This window comes from Rhodamnia argentea, chromosome 4 (genome assembly GCF_020921035.1).
Source record: "Rhodamnia argentea isolate NSW1041297 chromosome 4, ASM2092103v1, whole genome shotgun sequence".
Lineage (NCBI taxonomy): Eukaryota > Viridiplantae > Streptophyta > Magnoliopsida > Myrtales > Myrtaceae > Rhodamnia > Rhodamnia argentea.
Window position 1 is genome coordinate 17,709,598 of NC_063153.1, and position 25,262 is coordinate 17,734,859.

Genomic DNA, 25,262 nt, shown 5'->3' on the forward strand with positions numbered 1-25,262 from the left:
CGTGGTATATAAAACCACCTAACAGCGCCATCGTGAGAGTTAATAATGTGCCAATTCTGTTCGAAACTTTTCAATTATATCAATTGGTTCCTAAACTTTTTGACAACTTACTAATGCAGTCAATCCAGCCTAGAGTTGTAAAGAGAAAAAACAAAGAAAATAAAATAAAAAAGAAAATAAAAAATACTAAAAAAATATAAAATGTATTTGTGTCAGCGATTCCTAGTCATAATTAGGCGAATGATCTATATTGGTAAATCGTTAAAAGATTTAGGACTCAATTGGTACAATTGAAATGTCTAGATTCAATTGGCACAGGTGCAATACATTTATGACTTTTTTGATAATTTTTATTTCGCAATACTAGTGTAAAAGCATTTTGCGTTGATGATGCGCTTTATGTTAATCCTTATTCAATGTCCTATAAAATCTGAAAGAAATAGTTTTTAAACAATAGAGAAAAAATTTAATTTTCCAAAGAGATGATACAGTCAACCCTTTTCCTAGCCTCACGGTCCTTTGGTAATTATTCTTAAATCTTCATTGTTCAAGAATCAAATCTTACCAAGATATATATAAAAAAAAACCTAATTTTAAATAAAATCCAGAAATACAAATTGATGTCATATAGATATCACTGCTCAATCTTTCATAACATAACACAACATATTGAAGCCCACATCAACTCCTTATTTATGAAGGACACGCAAGGTCAAGGGCATGACGAGGTACTTTGGATTCATTAAGCCCGAGCAAACAAGCCAAAGGCGGGATTGATGGCGGTGAAGCCTCCATCCACCGCCAGATTGTGGCCACTTATGTACTTTGATTCATCGCTCCCCAAAAACAGTGCAGCCTCCGCTACATCTTCTTTCTCAAGACGCGCCCCATCCAAGTTAGAATACACTCCCACTCCTCCGTTTTGGACGACATTGAAGAACTCCATCGTTAATGGCGATAGAATGAAATAAGGCGAGAGGCAGTTCACGCGAATTCCATATCGCCCGAGCTCCGCTGCCACGTTCCTTGTGAGCCCCACGACGGCGTGCTTCGAGCTGGTGTATGCATGGGTTGCCACCCCGCCCACGCTCGAACTAACGCTTCCAACGTTGATGATGCTTCCGCTTCGCGACTGGATCATGGCTCTAGCCGCATGCTTTGTCCCTAAGAAAACACCCGTCAGGTTTACGCTAACCACTCTCTCGAAGTCGGCCTTGTGGTTGTCCAATATGTTGGCTTTGACAGGGTCCGCGGTTGCGGCATTGTTCACCATTATGTCCAGCTTTCCATGCTTGTCAACTGCAGCAGCGATGGCATCTTCAACGTCGGATTCGCTTGAGACATCGCAATGCACGAAGGATGCAGTCTCCGGCCCCAGATCATTGCACACCGACTTGCCCAAGTCATCGCGGACATCGGCTATGATGACTCTAGCCCCATGTTTGGAGAAGAGCCTTGCGGTAGATTCTCCTATTCCACCCGCACCACCAGTGATCACTGCTACCTTTCCCTCTAGTCTGCAAAACCTTATGCTCTTAAGCCCCCAGTTATCTAGTTTGACATGAACAGAAGAAACTTAAAACGAAGAGCTATTATTACTCGCTTTGATTACCTTCGTGCTGCCTGGGAGAGGAGGGCTCTGGTTGCCATGGTTTAAAGATGGTTTCGAAGAAGAAGGCTCTTAGCTATTAGCAATTGGGTTTTTTGTGTGATTATTGACAACAGTCGCACCCAAACCTTCTCATTATATAGACGTTAGTGCTACCACTAGCTAGTGTGAACATCATCCAAAACAACCCGTTTCTGCAGCGAATTCCGTCACCGATTCCCCTTAGAGCTCATACAAACCCTCATGCTTTGTCCCTATCATTATAAACGGGGCACCTCAAACGACCTTTCGAAGTCCACCTTTTAAAGTGTACCAACACCTAGCTAAATCCAAGGCATATCGTCATGACATTGTCAAACATTTTGATCATGACTTTGTCGACACCCACAACATCGCAATCAACATTATTTTCCCAACTGCTCTTTACAATTATCATAGTTAGCCGGTTCATATTCGGTGTTGCGTAAATAAGACATCGAGAATGGAATAGTCGTACAATAGGTTTACGATATTGAAAAAAAGTTTAAAACTAAATTGATCCAAATTGAAAAGTTTAAAATTGAATTGACATAAATACGATAGGATTTCCAATTTTATAGACAATTATTCGAATGACAGGATGGGTGCCTACCAAAGTCTGGATATTGAGATGGTGGGTTACTTGAGCTCAGTTACACATATTAATCAATGGTCAATTAATTCATCAATGCTGGCTTTTGGCCTGCCGAATGAACATTGAACCCGACTCTTGAAGGCAAAGGACAATAGTGGTTCGGAAAACCTTTGAAATTGTGGGCAATAAAGCAGATGGCTTTCCTTTGTGGTTGCCCGAGCACGTGAATTAGTTAGATGGAGGACAAAACGTTTCTCACAATCTACCCTTCCATCCGAGTAAAAGACAAAACGAATCGACCAGTGAGGCCACTTTTGGGTGCAATTTTGGCCCCTACTTTCAAAATGGAAAAGGGTACATACACGTTATGCTCATCTGGACAATTTCGATCCAAACGATTCAAACGTGTGCCACGAGATAGCATTACTTCTGGCCCATGGAATCATTTTAGCCTTCATTAAGTTTGTCATCCATAAATGTTGGAGGGCATGTTAGTGTTACCTTCTCTTTTTATTATATGCTGGTGTGAACTATCCTTTCTCGTTCTTTTTCTTTTTAGCATGGCTGAGATAATTACAAGGTGCAGAAAAAGGAGTTGCTAGATAACTTGGCAGAGAAATGGATCAACTCGCGGCTACTCTACTCAAAAGACAAGTACATGCTGTTCCAAGGGATATTCGGAATATGATTGACGAGGCTAATAATTGCTCATGGATAGTTCACAAGCCTCTCAATGTTATTAGGATGCATGTATGAGTTGTAGTGTATCACATCGAGGAATTGGTATGGTGTTGAGTTGTTAATATTTCTTAGCCGGCCCATAACTCATTAGCTTAAGCTTTTAAGTGAAATTTGTAGGGAAATTTAGCGAATAGAATGAACAACGGAACTAGACTCTAATATGTGATAGCACACTCTCTTTAAGGAATTATTTGGCCAATAACATTGCTAATGGTTACCAGCAAAGATCCTCTAGAATACAACAGAATCTCAAGCGAGAATATTAGATAACAATTCTAATATTTCTCTAAGAACTCTCTAGGAAATAATAAAAAAGGAAGGATGTATCTCTCTTGTTTAGAAAGAACGAAAATTGAAAGTGAAAATGTTCTGAAATTGAACACAACATTTGAATATATAATGAGAAAAAAAAACACACTTTTTCGTGTCCGAAAAGTAGTTAGTTCTCATACAACTCTTTGTATCTAATAATGGATAATTCAAACATGCCTCTTCATGTTCGAAACTGTACATTCAATCACACCTTTTCATGTATGAACCTATAGTTATTTCCGAACATACACAAACACTCCAAAGGTTACAAAAATGTTAGTTTTGTAGTTATGTCCAAACAAACATAAATCTTCCAAAAGATGTAAGAGTGTCCTATATCCGTGAACAATCACATGATTCTAATGAGTTACGAAATTTTTTTATATAATAATAATTTCAAAATAAAAAAAAAAATAATAAATAATAATTATTGAATAATGCTAATTCCGGACCGTGACCGTGCAAGCGTATAAAGCACTAAGTGCACGTAATAATCGCGCAATCATACGCATGCTTGCACGCGAATATAGTAAGGTCTAGTCCACTTACATGTTTCTATTTGGGATTGAAAAGGCAACTTTTTATTTGTTCTGCAAACAAACTTCAACATTCCCTCCCTTTGTTTATAAAATAAAATCACAAAAATAAAATTCCTCAAAAAACGTAGCTAACATTTTTATGAGATTAACATACCTACATAAATAATTCTTTCGAGTTAAACCTTTATTTAATGCAAGTATCTCAAAACTCTATCAAAGTTACAAGTAGTGTAGCTTTAAACTTGTTACTCTAAGTAATAGAATTGAACATACTGCGCATATACTAACCACTTATTTCAGCGAGAAGTTCATAATTACTCAACACTATTATGGTCTTATGTTTGTTCATGTTTCATGAGCTACCTAGAAAGTAATACAAACTTTCATAAGAAGCGACACCACTTCCGAGCCCATATAAGTGAAGTATTATCATGTGTTTCTGTTATTAACAAACACGTTACTAAATCGTATTATACTTCATTAAGAGTATAATATGATTTTATTCTAGCAACTGTTGATGGCCGAATCCGCCTACCATTTTCTTCCTATGCAAGTAAAGTAATTAATAAGTTTTTCGGACCTAAGTGAGTCCTAAAACTGCTTTCCCGACAATGAAGACAAGGAGAAGACACTTAGGACTCTCTCCGGGTTGAGTTAGGCAGAGCCACTCTAAATTGTAAGGGCCCTCTCGGTTGTAAAAAACTAAAGAGGGTATTGGTAGCTCCCGTGCCAAGAAAAATATAGCAGTTGTCCTATTGGACGTAAGATCTTGGGCCCGAGCAAGTCCTTAAACTACTTCGTTTGAACTTTGAGACGTAAAAATTTAAGGGGTATTCCCTAGAATGAAGGGAAGAAAAATATTTTCTCTCAACTTAGAATGTGGCATTGGAGAAGGTAGACTCCATGTCATTTTTCGGAATGGCTACCGTCGGGTAAATTCATAAATAGTGACCCGCGTCTTAAGTGAGTCATTGGAGCTTCGATTCTCACGTTATGGGCATGTGTTTCGGATAGTGATTATAACCGACTTGCTAGCAATGTACCCTTGATTATAAGCATTGCGCCTGCCCTTTTCTTCCTATGCAAGTATTTTATTTATTTAATCCAAGTAATTAATAGTTTTTCGTGTTAGAGGTTGCTGAGTAATCGACATAGGTCGAATTTTCTTCTTATGAAGAAATAATGACTTGGGGCCATCTTAAAATCAACATGAATGGGAGAGGCAAAATTTCTTAAAGCTTATAATCCATGGGCCCCCAAGCTTTGGCGGCCCAGCTACCTTATGAATTAGAAGGGTATTGGCGACACCATGGGATTCAAGATGAGAATGGCGTGGCCGGCCAATTTGTTCTTAGCTTTTAATTTCTTTTCTCTAACATAAAATCTCCAAATTACAAACTTTTAATCTTGGGGCAATCTTAGCCTATACTTTCCCTTTTGAGTTGGTCTGTTTTGTCGGATTAATTGCCCAAGACCTTTGATCTCTATTGGGGACCAATGAAAAAAATGAGATCACCTCTTATGGACTCGTTGATAATGATTTTAATCTAGTTCATGGCCTATTAGAAACAGAAGGCACTCTAATGGGATCCTCGTGGACAGAAAAAGATTACAATCAGTTTGATAATAATTTAGTAATATTGCTTCTTCGACCTAAACCAAGGCATTCTTTTCTTTAGTTATGATACAAAATAGATGTTGTTCTATCATTGATTAGAGATTTATCCAAGTAAAAATACAAATTGAAGTTTGAAGAAGGGGAAGGAGAAGGAGTCCTTGACCTGCAATAGATAGTGGAGGACTTATGATCACATAGTTCGGGCTCCTAGAACTTGGACCATGTAGCAATATTCTACCCATACCTTTAAATATGTCACAAGAGGGCATTACATCTGCCCAGTACGATAATGTTAGCCTTCAACGAGTTTGTTCGGCATCAATGTTGTCAACTTGCCAACTCGTTGATTTTAACCTTTCAAAAGGGCGACATTATGTAGATTGGATCTGTAGGAGTATAGAAACCCAAGAGATGCATTGACTCGGGGAGAGGCTAGGACCCCCATGGCCGCCCATGCATTGGTTCCAGAATTGAGAAGTTCATTATCTTCCCGTGGTTTTAATCATTGAAATGAAGGTGGGGGCTTCACTGAGTGTATATTAACGAATTCGGACTTGAATTCCTTCTAAGCGACTTCTCCAAGGATATGAGTCCCTCTTTCTCTTGCGCTTCCCAATTATATTTAAAGAGAGAGCTTATCATCGTCAACAACTAAACAGTAGATTAACTTTTATTTTTCAATGAAATTCATGTAGTTTGTTTAGCATATGTGGAATGAGACTGCACGAGTAACCAAGGCCTCATTTGTTAGGTTATTCGTTATTGGCAACATGTTACATCAACTATTAATTTTACACATTTCAATTTTAGTAATACAAGTTAGATGTTTTTTTATTTTATTTTATATCGTTCTAATTCTATTAGATCTCTTTGGAATGACAGCTAGAAGATGTAATTTAAGCATCCCATTTTCAGTTTCAAGCTCAATATATATATAGAAAGTTCCATCAAAGTTTATGTCAATCCACTTAATATGAAAGCCAATTGTATGTTTATGAAAAATTATGAAAAAAATCTTAAATCTATTTTAATTGTGCCAATTCAGTCTAAATATTTTTTTTTTGTATCAATTGAGTTATAAACTTTTTACATTTGTAGCAACTGGCGTGGACATCGACACCAAAGTTGATATGGACAATTTTAATAATTTTTAATATTTTTGCGATTTTTTGTTTCTTTGTTTCTTTCTTTTTTTTTTTTTTTACTTCCTTCTTCCTCCAACCGATCACTATCGATAACCGACTAGAGGAAGAAGAAAGGAAAAAAAAAGGAAAAAAAAATAGTAAACTAGAGATTGTCTTTTCTCCGACCCCCCGCAAAAAAAAAAAAAAAAAACAAGAGATTGTCTTTTCGTAAAGATAGACATAGAATGTGTGTGTTTTTCCTTTCTAGTTTTGAAGGGAATAAATTCCTAAATGCGTTGGGCCGATGTGTGGAATTGCGCCTTAAGATCGACCGTGCAGACAAACTAGGAGCAGGAGGCGTGCCACAGCTGGCCCGAACTACCCAACCCCTAGAAAAAGTAATTACTTAACATGATAGTCTCTTAGATTTTACCTTTATGTTGATTTTCTCTTGGGAGTATTTGTGGTGGGGGAAGAAATAACGTTGCTTGTATTGACTTTTTGTATACGCTCTTGTACGTACAAGTACGACCATCTACTGCTAGATCGCGTATGACAATCTATAACAAGTCAATGTCGAGGATTCAAACGGTCTTATTGCTCATATATTCGTGACATGCAAGATCACGTTATATGAATCGAATTCGATTTTTTTGTTACGATAATTATTCTAGTGTTGGACGAGGAACTTTTGTATTCAAACAAACGATTAAGACATCATCTCTTTCGGGGCATCGATAGAGACAATCGATTGCTGAAACTTTTACATTTAATATTAGTGAAAGTTTATGCACTTCCGAGTTCGAAATTGTGTTCCAAACTATCGAGAAAATATCTGCATTGATCATAGTTATTTTGGGGAAGAAAAATTGGAGAAATACCTCCTTTTTCTTAAGGGTAAGATAGTTTTTGCCACCGAGAAAATGAAGCTCTAAAGTGGTGAAGTGATGTAAATTGGACACGAGCAGTCCTTTCGGACCCTACAAAACCGCAATAGACGGAACAAAGAACAAAGTCTAATCTTGGTAGGTAGCCCACCATCCTTTGAGTTTGATGGAACCAATTGGAGATGGGCCTAAAAAGATGGCTATTGGGCTTTAGAATAGAATCCTTTCGGAATTGCAATTTTTGCAAAGCAAGGAGCAAGATACGAGGGAGGGGACAATCAAGCAAGTTGACAAAATATTCCTGCCTTGAGCTCCACGAAAATAGGGATTAAAAGATGGGCCCAGTCATCATCCATTTAATAGCCGGAATAAGTAGGTTTTTCCCACAAGTAAAATCCCCAACCATCCCTTTCCAACACAGCTCACTGAAATGGAAGGGGGGGTTACTAGTACCACACTTCTCCTTCCCCATTTTCGAAATGTACTAGCCCCGTCGACTCGGCTCCATCGACGTGATAGGAAATTGGAAAATCTTTTTATGTGAGACAGCAGATATATGTTCTCTACGGTACGCGCACTTGTCGCTCCATAAAAAAACAGGACGCCCCCTTTCTTGGTAATTGGTGATCGGACAAGAGGAGGAATAGCCGATGTAGCTGTCTGTCGGTTCTTACATCCGCCGTAAAAATATTAAAAATATTTCAAATGAGAGATTGAAGTATCTAGATTTTTTTTTGTTTTTCAAATAAGGGCATGGATTGGGTTTTATTGCAAATAATGACCTAGAGTGCCATCATTATTTCAAAAAAGATCTGACTAAATGGCATTCTCGTAATTTGATTTTTTGATTTTCTTTTTCTTTTTCTTTTGTCCCTCTTCCCTCCTCGGGCCATTGCCAGGCCATCGGTGGAGATCGCCCTCCCTAGAGTAGGGCGAGGGTCACCATTGACGATTCTGAATGCCTTTCGTTCGTGTCATTTTTCGAAATAATTAAGAAATTTTAAGTCTTTATTTGAAATAAAATTCACTTCAAATCCTTATTTGAAAAAAAAAAAATGAGGGACACTTCATGCGCTTATTTGGGATTTCCTTTTTTTCTTTTGACAAAGGAAATATATGGATTCCAATTGTAATGCAACTAAATCGGCCGGGTGGGGTCCCGAACGTCGTCGCACTTTGCGGCCAAGATGGGGAGAAACGCATGGACGGTGTTCGCTCGCGAGGCCCTCCAACAGTCCGCGGATCGGACGGACGACATCAAATTCAGCGAATCCACGCGACCCATCGGGTGCGGTTTTGTTAGCGTGACAGCGGGTAGGAGCATCAGGAATAACTAACTTTGGACCGCGGGTGGCCACGTAGGCACCGAGTCGGGTTCACATCACACAGAGTTCCCAACCTCTGATGTTATCGTAAGCTTTGCGAAGCAGAGGAAGGAAGACGAAGACGACGACGCAAGGGAAAATCCAACCCCCTCCTCCCAAAACCGGCAACTGAGTCAACTCGCTCGTCCTTTTTCCACTGAGGCAGGTCACCCCACGCGGGGAAATTTCGTCATCCACGACCGCCGCCCATAAGGCGATCGCTGCGAGGACTTTCGTTTCTCCAAGGTGGAGTATTCATCGCGTTGAATTCCTCGTCACCGCCGTTCCGTTCGCCATTTCGTCGCTCTAGGTATGGTTCCTGCCATCTATCGCGCGACTCTTCGCCTAACGTCCTTCATTCACGATTTCCTCGCTGCTGTTGCATCGTTTTCCCTGCATCCCCTGGTCAGAGCGCGTAGCTCTTGCTTCCTGTTCCTGTTCGTCTTTCTTGCGTGTTATCAATAAATCCGTTTGCTGTTTCTGCTGTACGATCGCGTAATTTTACTGTTCACGGGGAAGAATACCGAGCATAGGGTTTCTGTTCATGATTCGATGAAGAATTTCATGCCAGAAAAGATTTGGGAAGGTTTGATTCAGAGAAGACGGATGAGATCGTGTCAGAAAGAGCTTGTACTGTTAGTGAGGAATTGGAATGCATTTTCAGCTACTGCTGCTTTCAATTGCCGGATAAGTGTGTGTTTAGGCCATTAATTATGTTGTTTACCAAGCGTAGAGAATCCATTCGGATGGAAAGAGTACAACTGAGTCATAAAGGTCGGCTATAGGTATAGCAAATTCACTTATATATGGGTATAATAATGATGCATCTGAAAGAGATTTCTGGGGCTAAGTCTGGGATAGGTGAAATTCACCTTTTTTTTTTCTTTTTTTCAATGTAATTGCAGTGATCCTCATCCGAGGTAATATTATCTCACTGTTGTAATTACAACTATCGCTTTTGAGGAGTCATTCATTGTTGCATGGGGCTTAGATTGTACTACAGTTTCCAACCCTTCATTAAAAGACTATTCCGAGAACGTGGTTGAATATTTTGTTAGAGACTGGTGAACAGTTAGAGATCAAATTTCAGGAGAACCAACTTCTGTCCACTGAGTTTATTGTCTGTATCCAAACATACACACACTTCCCTGTTTAAATGATATTTCAGGAGAGTTGCGTCATTTATGTATGACCTAGAGAGATGCTTTGGGCCCCCGTGGAATTCGGCAATCCTTATTGTAATGCTCATGTCTTTTTTCTATGTGTGAAATTAACTGAGTACCCCAGTTTCCTTTCTCCAATTTGTAGGAGGTCTAGATTCTGGCTTCCAAGCTTCCCTACTCCATTGATATTTCCTTAGCCTTCTTCTAGCTGCCACTCATGGGATGGGGGAACATTTACAGAAGACGAATGAAAGTGTTCTCTGTTGCTTTGGTAATTTATCTGGATTATAAGGTAGAGCTTGCCAACCTTTCTTACCTTTTTCTTATCTATTCTGTTTTATGATGGTGGAATCTCTTATAGTATTTTGGCTATGCTTTTTCTTGCATATAATTATATTGATCATATAGGCGCTGCAACAAAGAGAAAAATGGGCTAGCAAAGCTAAAAGTTCTGCTTTGTGGGAGAAGGCTCATCAGCGCAATGCGAGGCGTGTTCTCAATCTGATTATTGAGTTAGAAGGTTTGTGGGTTAAACTTGGACAGTATCTCTCTACACGCGCTGATGTGCTTCCTCAGGCTTACATTACCCTCCTCAAGCAATTACAAGACTCACTTCCTCCTCGTCCCTTAGAAGAGGTTCAGTACATCATGTTTCTTGTGTTACTATTGTTTCTGTACTCACTTTTCTCTCCACAGCATGAAAGCAACTTCTCTGAAGGTTTTCCTTGTTGGAATCTGTTTTCCAACTAATGGCTTGACATGCATGGAGAAAATTATGTTGTCTCATGAGCATGTTAAGTTACTACGGAAAATGTTGTAGATATACAAAGCTTGTTAAGGTTGTGGTTTTAAGCTGTTAATATGTAATGTGGCTGCCACCCTAATGTTGTTAGATACCTTTTGTGATTAGCGGATTGTTTCTTCACCACAATCATAATTCTCTGTCCCTAATGTTTTTATGTTACTCTAATGTATGTTTGTTTTTGTTTGCATAATTTCTGCATATCTTTTTCAAGCCGAGTGGTGAAATATCCATCTGTTAATGGTGCAGACGTGCTCTGTGGGAGGAAGTTTGTGTGATAATCTTTTGTAGAGCATTTGTTGTGTCTTAATTTTTTTTAACTTTATTTCACCATTTGCTCCCTGCTCTCTTTCCGATATTGTCGTGAACTTGTTCGTCTGGGAAATTCAGTGAGCAATTGATCAGTGTTCTTCTAACGTCTTATGCAGGTCCATGGGACTATAGAGAGGGAGTTGGGTAAAACTATGGATGACTTATTCTCTAAGTTCGTTGAATCCCCTTTGGCTACAGCATCTGTTAAGTATCGTTGATATTGGTGAAATATAATCTACATCTTGCTGGGATAAACGTCAATTGTTGGTTTGGTGGGGTATTCGGAGACATGCTGGATTTCCTAATATTGCTTTTTTTCGATGCAGATAGCACAGGTGCATCGTGCAACGTTAATGGATGGACAGGAAGTAGTTGTTAAAGTTCAACATGAGAGCATAAAAACAATTATATTGGAGGTTTCTCATGATTTTCTATGTTGTTGCATGATATGCAATTCAATAAATTATGTAGTTGTGATATAATTATTATGCCTTTCTTATGTGCGGTAGGATTTGAAGAATTCCAAGTCAATAGTCGACTGGATAGCATGGGCAGAGCCTCAATATGACTTCAATCCCATGATAGATGAATGGTGCAAAGAGGCTCCAAAGGAACTTGACTTCAATCGTGAAGCCGGTATGTGACTAGCTGTGAGATTGTCCATTAACGTAAGTGCCAGTGTTTAAGAGATGTTAATTTGAATCTCAACTCTTCACTTTTTCCCAAAAAGAATTAAAAAAACAGGAATCTCCTGTTTGCAGGTTCACTTCACTCGTGCTTGCTGCAATTTGGTCTTTTTTCATAGTCATTATGCTGGTTAAAGTTGTTGAAATGCTTTTAAAAATTAAACTGGGTTTAATTTGTTGAATGGCATGTAATAGCCTTATATCTTGTTTCCATAAGTATCCTGCATTCGGTGTTCCCACCTTAACTATTTCTCTTCTCCTTCACCCAAGCAGACCTAATGAAAGCTTAACCAACACTTTTGGAAGGTGCAGGAAGAATTGAAAATGTGAAGTTTGAAATTAGAAACATGAATCTTGTCATTTTATTCTTATTCATTTTACATCCTTGTGCGTTGCACTATCTTGAAAATGTGAAGTTTGAAATTAGGACATGAATCTTGTAATGTTATTCTTATTCATTTTACATCCTTGTACGTTGTATTAATTGTTATTAAAAGAAAAAAAGTTAAACTGAACTCAAACACTAGGTTGTCATCCGTCAAAGTGGAGAAGGTATCTTGGCCTAGAGGGGAGGTTACTTAAGAAAATTAGCGATTCATGTTTCTTAAAGCTATTTTATTTAGCTCCTTGATATCCAATGTAGAAATGCACATCTTGCTGTGTAGTACTTTCATTCCTGAGTATGTTTCCTTTTCTTTTGCATGTGTTTGTAGAGAATACGAGAAAGGTGTCCACAAACCTTGGCTGCAGAAACAGACATGGTGACGGGACATCATCCCATCGAGTAGAAGTATTGATTCCAGAAGTTATTCAGGTGTAGTGCTGACTTTACTCCCATGATGAAGTAAATATCTGGAAGTGCTCTGAATGATAACTATGAGCTAAAAATTTGAAATCTAAAAGAAGCTGTTATTTCTTGTTTTAATTTTGTCATTTATATATTGCCTGGTGAGGATGTTCAGGCAGTTTGCTAATTTTAGTTTATCAACCGGAGAGAGCAATCTGTCAAGAAAAGTATCCTTTTGACATTAGCTCGTTTAAATTTGCCTCTGCAAGTGGTGAACTTTCTTTTTTAAGAATTTTCGGAAATAGCTTATTTGCTTGATTAATTTATATACATGTGCCTTCGTTTTGTGAATTTGTAATTCAACTCCTACGGGGGATGAATGTAATATGGGTTTTGAAAAGTTATACTCCCTCATTTCATGCTCTCCTTGTAGTAGACTTTATTATGCAAAGCTATCTTAGAATGGGGAAACTTCCAAGTTCCTTCGATGACTTTGAATTTGGTTTTCCTACAAGGATAGTCAACTGAAAAGGTGCTGATTTTGGAGTACATGGACGGAATACGCCTGAATGACTTTGAATCATTGGAAACTTTTGGTGTAAATAAACAAAAAATTGTTGAGGAAATTACGCGTGCATATGCCCATCAAATCTATATTGATGGGTTCTTCAATGGTGATCCTCATCCGGGTATTCTCTTTCAACCTTCCTACTCATTTTGGTAATGTTTTCAGTAGCCTTAGTTTTTAAGGGGACAACAATTGAAAACATGAATATGCTCGAAGTTATCATGTATGGATATCTTCAATAATAATCTTTACTGTCGTTTTTGGATGCCTTACAGGAAATTTTCTGGTGAGCAAAGAAGCCCCTCATCGCCCAATTTTGCTAGACTTTGGGCTTACAAAGTCACTGTCTTTTCCCATGAAGCAGGCATTAGCAAAAATGTTTCTGGCATCTGCCGAGGTTTGTGTTTTGAGATTTAATACTTTCAACTAGAAGTGGTACAATTACAACCGATCATCTTAACAAGTTAAGCAATTTTATGAGGAAATTTGACATCACAAGCCCTGTTCTCAGGGGGACCATGTGGCGTTGCTCTCTGCTTTTGCAGAGATGGGGCTTAAATTGCGCCTAGACATCCCAGAACAGGCCATGGAGGTCACAAATGTATTTTTTCGAACGTCGACACCAGCAACTGAGGCTTTTGTGAGTTTTCAGTGCCCATGTCTTGAATTACCTTTTGAAGTAAGATCTTTTATCTCATCTCATGGACCTTTTCTTTAATCAGGAGAATGTGAAATCTTTGAATGAGCAGAGAACAAGAAATATGAAGGTCATACAGGAGAAGATGAAACTCGGCCCAAAGGAAGTTAAACGCTTTAATCCTGTAAGTGTTTGCTGCCCGTTTGTATTCCATTTTGCGAATAATAATAATAATATTGACGCAGGTACCCTGCATAAGTTGATTGCCATAAAATGACAGTGAAATGGATCCATCCAACAACCATTGGGTTTATGTCTAACTTATTTGTCAAACTTTAGATGTCGCCATATATTTATCAAAATGTTCACATTTATACATTTCATCAAACTTTTTTATAAGTGGGAAGGAAATGACTTATTGGGCGCATGAATGGGGGCTATCCATGTTTTACCTTATCACAGAGGGTATTAAGCTGCCGTTGTGAACCATATTTATTTAAAGATGCGTGTGAATATTCAATTGGCAATAACAATCTTTTAATCATTTAGGTTGATGCATTTCCTGGTGATATTGTAATTTTCTCTCGGGTTCTGAATCTTCTGAGAGGTTTGTATAAGAACCCTCCCTCATTGACCCCTCTTTTGAAATTTTTCGATTGTGTACTTAACATTTACATGAAATAACTTCTCCAGGGCTTTCTTCGACAATGAATGTCCGCATAATATATCTTGATATAATGAGACCATTTGCAGAGCATGTTTTGCAAGGGTGAGTCATCTTGAACATTAATCCACTGCTTCACTTTCATGTCTGCCTTATTTCTTATTGACTCTGCATTTTATTGTCAGAACCATCTATAAGGCACCTGCAGTGAATGCACAGTGGGTCTGTGATACACCTGTTCATTCTGCTGTGGAGGCCAAGCTGAGACAGCTCTTGATTGATCTGGGAAATGACGATAAAATACTGGGGATCCAGGTATACCATACTTCATTTACATTCATATTACCTTTCTTTATCCCATCCAACATTCAAAGCTTTGGTCTTTTCTTGGGATGAGACCAAGAATGTTCTTCACTATGTGTAACTGATTAAAATAGTGCTTTTGTCAAGGTTGGTGCAGACTTTGTTTATTCTTGGGGGTGTCATTAGCTTACCTTGATTTTTGTGACTTGGCTTCTGCTCTTGAATTGTTGAATTCTGACCGTGTTAGCAGCGTTGAATGTGTTACAAATATTTGACTGATAACTTTTTTGGTGGTAATGATGGTAAAGATGTTTAGGAACTTGTTGCTTTATTTCATTCAAATAATATCAATTTGTGGGGTTACATATTCTAAGATTCATGTTATGATCGGTTTCCCTGCTTTAAGGTGTGTGCCTACAAAGATGGGGAGGTTATAATTGATACTGCTGCTGGAGTGCTTGGAAAGTATGATCCCCGTCCAGTGCAGCCTGATAGCCTGTTTCCTGTTTTTTCGGTCACAAAAGGTGTTACCGCAGGGATGGTGCATTGGTTGGTTGAGAAGGGGTAAGGGACACTACTGCTTTAATGTGAAGCAGTTTAGCTCTATATGTATTATATTTGATAATGATCGGATCTGTATCTCTCTTTTCCTGTCTACTCACTGAGATTTGACATCCTAGTGCTAATGGGTGCTAAACTGCTAAAGTTGTTTATCATCTTGCAGAAAACTCAGACTAGATGAAAACATAGCAAATATTTGGCCAGAATTTGGATGCAATGGAAAAGATCTTATTAAGGTTTTCAAAGTTTGATTATGATAATCTGTGGTCCTTTGAAATTCTTGATTTCATTGGTGCTATTGCTGCTCATTTCAGGTCCATCATGTGCTTAACCATACAGCTGGTCTGCATAACGCATTAAGTGAAATCAGAAGTGAAAATCCTTTGTTAATAAGTGACTGGAACGAATGTTTAAAGCGCATTGCTGCTTCAGTACCAGAAACTGAACCTGGTCAGCACCAGCTTTATCACTATCTATCATTTGGCTGGATATGTGGTGGAGTTATTGAGGTATGATAACATTTACCCATGAGACTATTCGGTATTCAAAGTAACTGGCTCTTTCTCTATCTGATCAGGGGATAACTATCTAAAGATTAGTTGTGGGTTATCATGCTTTAGAGGATTTATGATGGTTCTATAAGATATTCATTTTGCTTTGTCCGTTAGACATCCTGCTACACATGTGACGCTACGATTTTTGGATCCCTTTTGATTATTCTCTATCATATTAGTGTTATCATTCTTGGAACTCTTTAAAACCTTTGTGCTAAACTCTTGTTGTCCTCTGCTGATTGTTCTTGCACTAAGAATCCACCAGTTAACTCTCTCTCTCTCTCTCTCTCTGTATGCGTGTGTCTGCGCGCAACTGGCATGCATAGCCAGGAGTTTGGCTGTTTTGAGATGTTCTAATCAGCAATGTATTTGCTTTTCGACATGCATTGCATGAGCTTTTTCCCAGATTCAAAGTTAAATGTGTCAATATAATTTGCTTGATAGAAATAAGTTGCCTCTGTCTTCAAGATTCCTTGTAGGTTTGACTAATTTTATACCCTGGCTTATCATCTCCAATGTGTTGAACGTAGCATGCATCGGGAAAGAAATTCCAAGAGATTCTGGAAGAAGCTTTTATTCACCCCCTCAACATTGAAGGAGAACTGTATATTGGAGTTCCTCCAGGCATGTCTCAAGCTAATGTTTTCTTGTTTTCTTGTGTTCTTTTATCTATGTTTCTTACTAAACGGGCACTGAGGAAACTAAACAGGCGACAAACTCTTTCCTTTTGGTCCTTGAAAAGGCCATCTAGATGAACCAACTTCAATTGTTGCCATTGCTTTGTCTTCCGTTTCAGGTGTGGAATCTCGACTTGCTACACTTACTGTTGACCGGAATGACCTGACTAAGGTATCTCAGATCCGCAATCGTCCTGACTTACCATCTTCTTTCCAGGCAGAAGCCATTCTGGAAAGTATTGTAACCCTACCTGCATTATTCAACATGCTTAATATCCGCCGTGCAATTATACCTGCTGCTAATGGACATTGCTCTGCGAGGGCTCTGGCACGTTACTATGCAGCTTTGGCTGATGGTGGTTTGGTCCCTCCACCACATTCAAGTTCCTTTAAACCAAATCTCGGTAGCCATGACCACATCCCCAAATTCCCCTCCCTAGCAGTCACCAGAAGGCGTAGAGGGCGCAGAAATAAGAATGTGCTCTCTTTCCTGAGGAACCCATATCAACAGATACCAAACCGCCCTATTGATCCCCAAGATGGTGATTGTGGTATAAGCGCTACTGGACAGAATACCACTGGGCTTGATTGCGTTAGCAGCAGTTGCACTATCAATACCTCTGGTAGCAGAGGTAATGACGAGCGTCGAAACAGTGATCATCACGAGATTTTTTCTGGCAAAGGAATTTATGATGTATTTTTGGGTGCTGGTGACTATGCAAATTTGGCCCTGCGTGATGGGATGTTTGGACTCGGGTTTAAGAGATCTAGATCGAAAGAGGGATCCTACATTGGCTTCGGGCACTCTGGGATGGGCGGGTCGACAGGTTTCTGTGACATGAACAATCGGTTTGCGATGGCTGTGACTGTGAATAAGATGTCGTTTGGGGCTGCAACCAGAAGTATCATTGAACTCGTGTGTTCAGAGCTTGATCTTCCATTACCACAGGACTATGTCCCACCAACTGACACAGGGCCCAACACAGAGAGACCTCTAATTAACTGAGGCCAGTGAACTGTATATGTATACAATGTGATTTTGTAAACTGAATAATTCAACCACATTTGACTTTTGAATGATGCAGTTGGGCATCTGTCTTTTGAAAGTATGAATCGTGTAATGATGTTATTTATGGTGCAGTGCGAATTTGGTTTGAGACCTAGAGAACGTGCATGAGGAGGGCGCTGTGATGCTTGCGTGGTCCCCTCACTTATATTTGGTGGGATATGTACATGACTTCTCTTCCCTTGCTTATGTAATGTATATTGAGGTCATTACTAAGAAACTATACGTGTTGAATAATTAGTAATTACTTGCTATTCTGGCTAATGAAGGAACAAAAAAAGGTGAAATCTCTTAATAAAATATGTGCAGCTTCTTATGTATCGATGGTTGCGCATGAATTTGCATGTGGGCTGCGCGACACGCTTGCCTATTCTCGTGATGCGATGTCACATTGCAAAATTATCATTTGACTTAATAAATATAACATAATGTAACAGTAACGTGACAACAATAATCTATGATTACATATGATTAAGTTCTTATAGTCATTTCAGTCAATCAATTATTATTCGTTTGTTATGACATAAAGAATGGTCAATTCTCTAACACGTGCATAAAATGGTTGTAATGCTTCCGGTATGCTATGGCTACGAAATATGAATGGTTAAGTTGAGGCAAAAGTATTCTATAGCTCGCTCAGAAATTGTTAAAAGAGTAAAAGGTGCAGTTACAAAACCATCTAATTTCTTGCTTCTTTTTGAAATTTTTGTTCTTTCTGTACTTAAGCTTTTGGAGATCCACATAGCTTTGGGGATGGTCGGTTCAACATCCTCGTCAACCTCCATTTTTCATTTATTTTTCTTTTGATGGTTCTAAATCTCAATAGTTCATTTTATATGGTGTAAAAACATATGTATCATTACAATCACCATGCAGATTGTACAACCTGACATACGAAAATAGGAACGTCACGCCACCATTTGAGGAAAACTATAACAAATTTCTCTATGCCTTTGTAATGAAAAAGTTAGATAGTAGTTTATCCGTTTACGTTTGAGGTTCTAATAATGTTCTGCTTTTTGTCGTTGCAAAAGGAAATAATGAATCGACGGAGATAGAAATGGGTGAGTGCCATCCATAAAGATAAGTTAAATGAAAAAAAGTAATACTATGCCGAGGATCCACAAAACAACCTCACAAGCATCAAAATGTCCAATTTCTATTTCGTTAAGTCAACTACTAGTACTAGTCCATGGGAAACGAGGCAGCAGAAGAATGGAGAATTTCCAAAATTAAACACGGTTTCTGTGATTCTTTTTTTTTTTTCCTGAAAAATAACTGGAAAAATTCTCTTTCCTTTGATGTTTTGGTAATAATCCAAAGTGCTTCTTGGAACATGCCGTTTAGTGGCTTCCAATCCCATTGAATCAGATCTTGAGTCTTTTATATTAATAAAAGCCAGTGAGATCTTCAGCTTTTCATCTCTCCATCCGATTCATCACCCATCTTCCCATTGCCCAGCTACAACTGACACTCCTCGGGATCCTGTAGTAATGGCAGGGACATGCAAGATTCTTTTCGAATTGTTGATTCGTCTATGTCATCCTAGCTGTCTAACACAAGTGCCTATTCCCTTCCAAGACTGTTACTTAGTCAATTTGAAGGTGCATTCCACTCTAGACTTGCTTCTTAATAAAATTTTGCACTTTGAGCTGTCTGGCAGATCAGCTTAGCTTAAGGTCTTAGATCAGTTGTTGTTCCAACGGATAATTAGAAAAATCAATAGCTGACGTGCATGCTCTAACCGGAGCCACATCTCATTGCTCTGCATATGATGTATAAACAGAGCTTGGTCCTAGCTCCTATTAAATTTGGCGTCTGCATTTCCCCTCTCCTGGCCACTACTTCTGCAGTTACTTCACATTTGTAAAGGTGGGATGGGCGTGAGGGGATCTTGGCAATGCCTTCTCATGAGCTTAGGGCGTGCTTTTGGCTTCCTCAACTCAGAACTCCCGCCATCCAAAGTCGATCCATGTCCAGCTTGCAAGACCACTAAACCAACCGTTTTTTATGGCCTGACCATTCAGGCCTTAACTGCCGTCTTTGGAATGGAAGCAAATGGGAAGATAAAGAAGGATAGGGTTCGTGTAATCGTCGAGAAACTTGGTTTGACAGGTGGCGAGGAGAATAGTCCCAACTGCCCCGACCCATGCAATGGCCTGAAGGAAGAAGTTGACGCAGAAGATGTTATTGGTGGATTGGAGGATGCATCAGGACGGAGTGAGCTCCTGCACCAAGCCTTCAAGATATTCGACGAGGATGGTAATGGGTTCATAGAAGCAGTTTTGCTGAAGAGGGTCCTCGAATGTCTCGGGTTGGACGGAGGTTGGAATATAGGAGATATCGAGAAAATGGTTCAGGTCGTTGATTTGAATTTGGATGGTAAGGTTGATTTAAGTGAGTTCAAATTGATGATGGCCCTGTAACTGTTAATATGATCCCTATCATAAAACTCCAATCAAGAATTCTTTACCTTGATGGTCTTATCTCTACTAGCCTTTGACTCAATGAATTTGTCATTAGCAAAAAATTGGCAAATATGATCACTTTTTCCTGTGTTCCCATGAAATACATTCTTGTCTCTTGGGTACTCCTTCAAAGGTATGGGCTAAGTAAGCAAGATTACCCTTACTCATCTTATACCGAACGTACTCATGTCTCAGCTCAAAATTTGAGTTATGGAAATTCCAGATGTTGAAAACAGTGCAACGCGTCGGAAGTTTCCAAGCTTCTACTGCATTTGTACAAGAAAATATTGGAGACAGTTTCTAGCTAAGATTAAGCTGCTAATGCATGAGAAGTTTATTGAAGAGTCTAGCCCTGGAAATAGACTACTTTGTAACATCAACGGGGTATAGAAACTACAAATGTTCAAAGAAGGCAACAGTTCAACATCACACGAGTTGGAGCTTTTTTAAAAACATACAGTCGCTAGATATCGCTTAAGTGATACAACAGACAGAAAAATGCAAACTTGTCCTTTAGTCTCTGACATCTCAAGTCTCCCCAGGAGATTGTTTTGAACTTAAAGGGACAGCCTGATTACAAGAAGAAACCACCCAAGACAAATCTTTTAAGAAAACTATTAGGACTGGCGGGATAAAAGACTTACCTAATTGAAACAGAAAGAAACGTCAGAACTTTAGGACCACATCTCAGACACACAGCTTACAGAATCATGGATGACTCCATTTGTGAAGTTGCTGTTATTAGGATTGCTGTTTTCAACTCCTAGGCAAGAATTTGGCATGGGAACTGTCAACCCAGTCGAAGAGTCATTATCCCCGTGGACGGTGATTGTAGGAGAAACATTTGCCACAGCACTAAGATCCTCAGTACTAATAGAATTTTGGGGATTCAAAGTTTGCAAAACAAGACGATTCAAGCTACAAGAAAGTGAGCCTCGAGCCACCATATCTTCAGCCAGCTTCACCTAGATATATGGCAAAATTATGCTAAGAAGTTAGTGCATTTTACCAATCTCAGAAAGTTTTGCTAGGAGATCATGACAATGAAAATCAGCTAAACGTCCACCTAAATCAGTTTCATCTTTCTGGGGTTGTCGTGAGTCTTGTGACAGAGACAGAGAGGTCGATTACCTTAGCTCTTAAGGCTTCCACATCAGATTTCAGCACTCGGTTATTTGTGTCAGCATGGCAGTAGTGCTGTGCAGCATCTAATAGTTGCTTAGACAAAGAAGAGTTTTCGCCTCTAAGTTGCTCAACCTGAGAGAAACCCAGGAATATGACTTTAAGTAAGAAATACTAACGGCAAGCACAAGTATGTACCTTAAAAGATGAGTTAACACAAGAAAGGTTGGCTGTGAGTAGCTATGAGTGATGGTCTGAATGTCCTATTTAGAAAAATTAGATGATGTTGATAGGGAGCAATGTACCCGTATTTCAAGATCAGCTAACTGCGCTTGTTTCCTTTTACGTGATTTTCTAGCAGACTCCCTGTTGGAAACCATCCTGCAACAAGACGATTCAGGAAAATTGTAACATGAGCATGACTACGATCTCACATCCAGATAATAGAGGCACGGAAATCTCAGTACCTTCTAATGCGCTTGAGGTCGATAGCATCTGTGCTCAGTTCGCTTGGATCTGCCTCTGTCGCACCATCATCTTCATCCGAGTGTTGGTGGGTTGAACCACTCGTGGCTTCTCTTGCTTGGGAATCTCTGCATTTAGGCATATTAGCCGATGCTGTACAGCTCCCAACTGAAACCAATTTGCATCCAATTATACATCGGATAGTCCGCATCAACAAAAGAGTAATTGGGACAAGCATCATAAGGGAGCATGTCCACCGAGGTCCGACTCTTACCGAAAATGGACGAGTTAGAATCAGGAGGGGAGTGCTTGGTAAGGAGAGTGTGATACCAGAGAGAGGTGGCGGCGGCCATGTCATGTCGATGATCACTACCAGGACCACTGATGTCCTGCAATGCAAATGTAAATGCTCATGATGAAGTGCCTGAGTCTGCTGGTAGGACGATAAAGGAGACAAGACCGAGACTGACCCAATTGTCAAGCGAGAGAGGAGGAGCATCTGTGATGCTTGAACTGGTAGTATGCGGACTGTCATAACAGTAGTCTTGAGGAGGAGGATGATGGTCCTGCTCCTGGTGGTGGTGTTGAGGAGGAGAGGCGATCATTATGATCCGGAGCAACTCCTCCAGCGCTAACTCTGATGCGCTTCCCTTCATCTTCTCAGCTCCTCCTGCTTTTCCCTCCTGCATATTCTCTACTTCACGTGGACTTCCTACTCCAATTCCAATCCAGACTGGAGTATCAGTTAAGTAAGTACCGGGAGGACTAGGAGGGTCCAATGTCCTGCTCTCACTCCTGCCTTTATAGAGAGATGAAGTGGTTGGCACGTTGAGTCTTAGGGATACTCTTTTCAAAGCATGAGAGAAGAGTCACCTTTTCTTGGCCTTGGCACAGTCGATAAAAGTCTTAACTAATGGGCAGGTACTTAGAGGCGAAGGAAGGAAGGAAGGAAGGAGGAGGAGGAGGAGGAAGTTCAGTATGACAAATCTTTCCCTGTCTTTTTGCTGAAGGGAGACACTTTAAAAGAAATAAAAAGCGTTACGCCATTGCCTCATCTATCGAGCTCATGCTATAGTTTACATTGTTCCACTGAGTTGATAGGGGAGAGAGAAGGTTAAATTATTAGGCTTAAAAGCAAAGTGGCGGCGATATAAAAGGACAAAAGGCAAAAAGCCAAAGTTGATTTGGACGGGCACCGACCCTCCCCTCCCCTCCCCCCCCACGAAACTAAACCAAGTTGAGAGGCTAATGTCTGCCTTCGGTGTGCTATTTAAAGAGTGTTTTCTAGAGAGAGAGAGAGAGAGAGAGAGAGAGCTGAGCAAACATCAGCTTTCTTGCTTCCTTTATTCAAGTCTGGCCAAAATACAAAAGCTTTTGTAACTTTGTTGGCTGTTTTTTACCTTTCATTTTCTTGATCTTGGGATTGTGATGCAGTGACTTGTTACCTAACTTCCTTACCTGCGTCGTCCACTAAATTGAAACCTCCTCCAGGCCACCTTTACACTCTTCGTAATTTGAGATAATAACACAAATAGTTTATGAACTTTAATTTGATATGCGATGACATCTATTAACTTTTACTTGTATAATGTGATCCATAAACTTTGGCCCAATATGAATTGTATTTCCTAGACTTTTAATTTATTTAATGTGGTCTCTAAATTTTTATCCAATATTCACATCAAAATGTTTAAAGATTCAGAGAGCACATTGAATAAATTAAAAAGTCAGAAATGATATAGTACTTTGGACTAAGATTTGAAGGTTGTTCCTATCTTTTCCTCTCACAACTTCTTTGGCCACGGCATGGGAACGATTCTTTAGGACGTAAAACAGGACCATAGCCAACCTATAAGGGCGGGTAGTAGTACTGGCCCCAAAAAACAATGAGGTTATGGTTAAATTGTACTCAGTAGACGATGAGCAAGGCCCAACGGGGCAATCGTCTTGCCCGAATGACAACCAAATTTAGCCCCAGTCTCATTGCATTTCGGAAGTGAAAGTCCCCCTTTTTCTCAGTGATGGGCGAAGTCTCGACACGAAATTGTAGAAGAGATGAGCAGACCATCGGACATTGATCGGCAGAGCCAACCAATGTCTTTAAGTACGCGACACTAGCATCAATGCAGGAGGTGTTCTTTAATGCGCAAGTTCATGCCTTAGCTCGTTACATGAGAAAATTATTTAAAAAGTCCTAAACCTATTATATTTTTATCAATTCATTTTTAAATTTTTCAATTTTGCCAGTGGCCGATGGGGCGAGCCTCGCCCAGATCCGCTTCACTCCTTCCTCAAGCTTTCTAGTGAAATGAGCATGTACCACAGAACCCAAAATCAAAGTGCACCATCATGTCAGCCGGCGGCAATCCTAGACATACCCCTCATTCGGTCCCGATCTAGAGCAAAAACAATCCGAGATTGGCTGCACACTTGGGTCTCACCCCATCGCCCGGTGCCGGCGAGGCTCGACCTCACCAATGGCCGGTGAGGGCGAGATTTGCCTAAGGCTGATGGGGTCAACCTTGCTGGCCCTAGCCTCGGGCTGGTTGCCGGCGACGATCGGCTAGAAGAAGAAGAAAGGAAAAAAAAAAAAGGAAAAAGAGAGAGAAGTAAAAAGAAAAATAAAAAAAATATTTTGACAAAATATTAGATTGTTATTAGAAATTGTTCACGTCAACATCGGTTTTCACGTCAATGCCACGTCCACGTCAAGCCGGCATGTCAAATTTGGCTGGATGGACTAAATTGGCATAAATGCAAAAGATTTAAGACCGAATTAGCACAAAAAAGAGATTTATGACTGAATTGGTTAAATTAATAGGTTTTGGGACTAAATTGACAAAAGTGCAATAGATTTAGAAATTTTTTTTAACAATGGCAGCAACCTTTCGTGGGAGAGAGAGGGATCATTCTCTCTCTCTCTCTCTCTCTCTCTCTCTCTCATCCTTCTTATTTCCCTTTCTGTTTTTCTATCTCTCCGTATCCTCAACTTCTTCTTGTAGATTTTTTTTATTGATTTCACGAACGATTCCATTGACTTCCTTCAGCGGAGAGTTTTGTTTGATGAGCTCGGAAGTTAGATGCGTGAGCATCTCGGAAGAATCAATTATTCTGGGTCCGCTTGCTTGCTTCGGCTTTAGTGCTTGCTTTATATAGTTGAGCACGATTCCTCTACTACTTCAATTAAATAATTTTGTGATCGGCTAGTATCTGTTTTGCAGGTTTTCTCTCCCGATCTAGAGTTAGATTTAGATTTAGTGTTCTTCCATTTTGACCTAGAAATAGATTTGGAATTTACAAAACATTTTCTATTCTCTTTCAACCTCTTAGTATTATTGTTATCTTTTTTGGTGATGGTGCTGATGACGCCGAACCTAGGCGCGCATTGCCTTTTGACAAAGCCGTAAGTTGAGAAGGATATCTTGGCGTGTGCTCATCATTGATGCGAGATTTAGCGATCGGCCGACGGTTGGATTTTGATGTTGTGACAGACCCCTCTTTGTGGTGGAAGGAGCAAGTCTCTGCAGGCCATGGGAAGTTGATTTATTTTTCAAATTTACTTGCTTTGTTTGTTTCATATCTTAATCTTGAAGATTTGTACCTCTATTTCAAGTCAAATG

At 39.6% G+C, this 25,262-nt stretch overlaps 4 protein-coding genes across 6 annotated transcripts; 2 read left to right on the forward strand and 2 right to left on the reverse strand.

The window, feature by feature from the left end:
• Positions 1-703: 703 nt before the first annotated feature.
• LOC115751031 (secoisolariciresinol dehydrogenase-like) lies at positions 704-1,748 on the reverse strand. Its single transcript, XM_030688710.2, has 2 exons — positions 1,613-1,748; positions 704-1,517 (listed from the first exon to the last, which is right to left on the reverse strand). The coding sequence occupies exons 1-2, from the start codon at positions 1,648-1,650 to the stop codon at positions 743-745; spliced, it is 813 nt and encodes a 270-aa protein (XP_030544570.1). The 5' UTR covers positions 1,651-1,748; the 3' UTR covers positions 704-742.
• Positions 1,749-8,841: 7,093 nt separating this feature from the next.
• LOC115750970 lies at positions 8,842-17,661 on the forward strand. 3 transcript variants are annotated; one of them, XM_030688603.2, is made up of 19 exons: positions 8,842-9,117; positions 10,119-10,262; positions 10,379-10,606; positions 11,201-11,287; positions 11,411-11,500; positions 11,594-11,720; positions 12,484-12,584; positions 13,078-13,246; positions 13,401-13,522; positions 13,637-13,765; positions 13,848-13,946; positions 14,312-14,369; positions 14,456-14,531; positions 14,612-14,741; positions 15,136-15,293; positions 15,454-15,526; positions 15,605-15,799; positions 16,375-16,468; positions 16,641-17,661. In XM_030688603.2, exons 2-19 carry the CDS (start codon positions 10,188-10,190, stop codon positions 17,525-17,527), a joined length of 2,898 nt encoding a protein of 965 aa, XP_030544463.2. In that variant the 5' UTR covers positions 8,842-9,117; positions 10,119-10,187; the 3' UTR covers positions 17,528-17,661. The 3 variants fall into 3 exon arrangements, with proteins under 3 accessions (XP_030544463.2, XP_030544464.2, XP_048133115.1); XM_030688604.2 differs by having other exon boundaries at positions 8,842-9,050; positions 10,117-10,262; XM_048277158.1 differs by lacking the exon at positions 8,842-9,117 and adding an exon at positions 9,225-9,244.
• A 1,362-nt stretch (positions 17,662-19,023) lies between these two features.
• Positions 19,024-20,270, forward strand: LOC115750995 (calmodulin-like protein 6). Its single transcript, XM_030688642.2, has one exon. It carries the CDS (start codon positions 19,465-19,467, stop codon positions 20,011-20,013), a length of 549 nt encoding a protein of 182 aa, XP_030544502.2. The 5' UTR covers positions 19,024-19,464; the 3' UTR covers positions 20,014-20,270.
• A 187-nt stretch (positions 20,271-20,457) lies between these two features.
• On the reverse strand, positions 20,458-22,545 carry LOC115750971 (basic leucine zipper 9). Its single transcript, XM_048277159.1, has 6 exons — positions 22,113-22,545; positions 21,917-22,031; positions 21,645-21,810; positions 21,483-21,558; positions 21,187-21,312; positions 20,458-21,020 (listed from the first exon to the last, which is right to left on the reverse strand). The coding sequence occupies exons 1-6, from the start codon at positions 22,329-22,331 to the stop codon at positions 20,730-20,732; spliced, it is 993 nt and encodes a 330-aa protein (XP_048133116.1). The 5' UTR covers positions 22,332-22,545; the 3' UTR covers positions 20,458-20,729.
• Positions 22,546-25,262: the final 2,717 nt, after the last annotated feature.

Coding starts and splice junctions, on each gene's coding strand:
- LOC115751031 (XM_030688710.2), bottom strand. CDS start 1,650: ATGGCAACCAGAGCCCTCCTCTCCCAGGCAGCACGAAG. Junction 1,518..1,612: donor CTCTCCCAGGCAGCACGAAG/GTAATCAAAGCG, acceptor AAGGTTTTGCAG/ACTAGAGGGAAAGGTAGCAG.
- LOC115750970 (XM_030688603.2), top strand. CDS start 10,188: ATGGGATGGGGGAACATTTACAGAAGACGAATGAAAGTGTTCTCTGTT. Junction 11,721..12,483: donor TGACTTCAATCGTGAAGCCG/GTATGTGACTAG, acceptor ATGTGTTTGTAG/AGAATACGAGAAAGGTGTCC. Junction 12,585..13,077: donor TGATTCCAGAAGTTATTCAG/GTGTAGTGCTGA, acceptor CTACAAGGATAG/TCAACTGAAAAGGTGCTGAT.
- LOC115750995 (XM_030688642.2), top strand. CDS start 19,465: ATGGGCGTGAGGGGATCTTGGCAATGCCTTCTCATGAGCTTAGGGCGT.
- LOC115750971 (XM_048277159.1), bottom strand. CDS start 22,331: ATGCAGGAGGGAAAAGCAGGAGGAGCTGAGAAGATGAAGGGAAGCGCA. Junction 21,811..21,916: donor TTCTAACTCGTCCATTTTCG/GTAAGAGTCGGA, acceptor AATTGGTTTCAG/TTGGGAGCTGTACAGCATCG. Junction 21,021..21,186: donor TGGAAGCCTTAAGAGCTAAG/GTAATCGACCTC, acceptor CCATATATCTAG/GTGAAGCTGGCTGAAGATAT.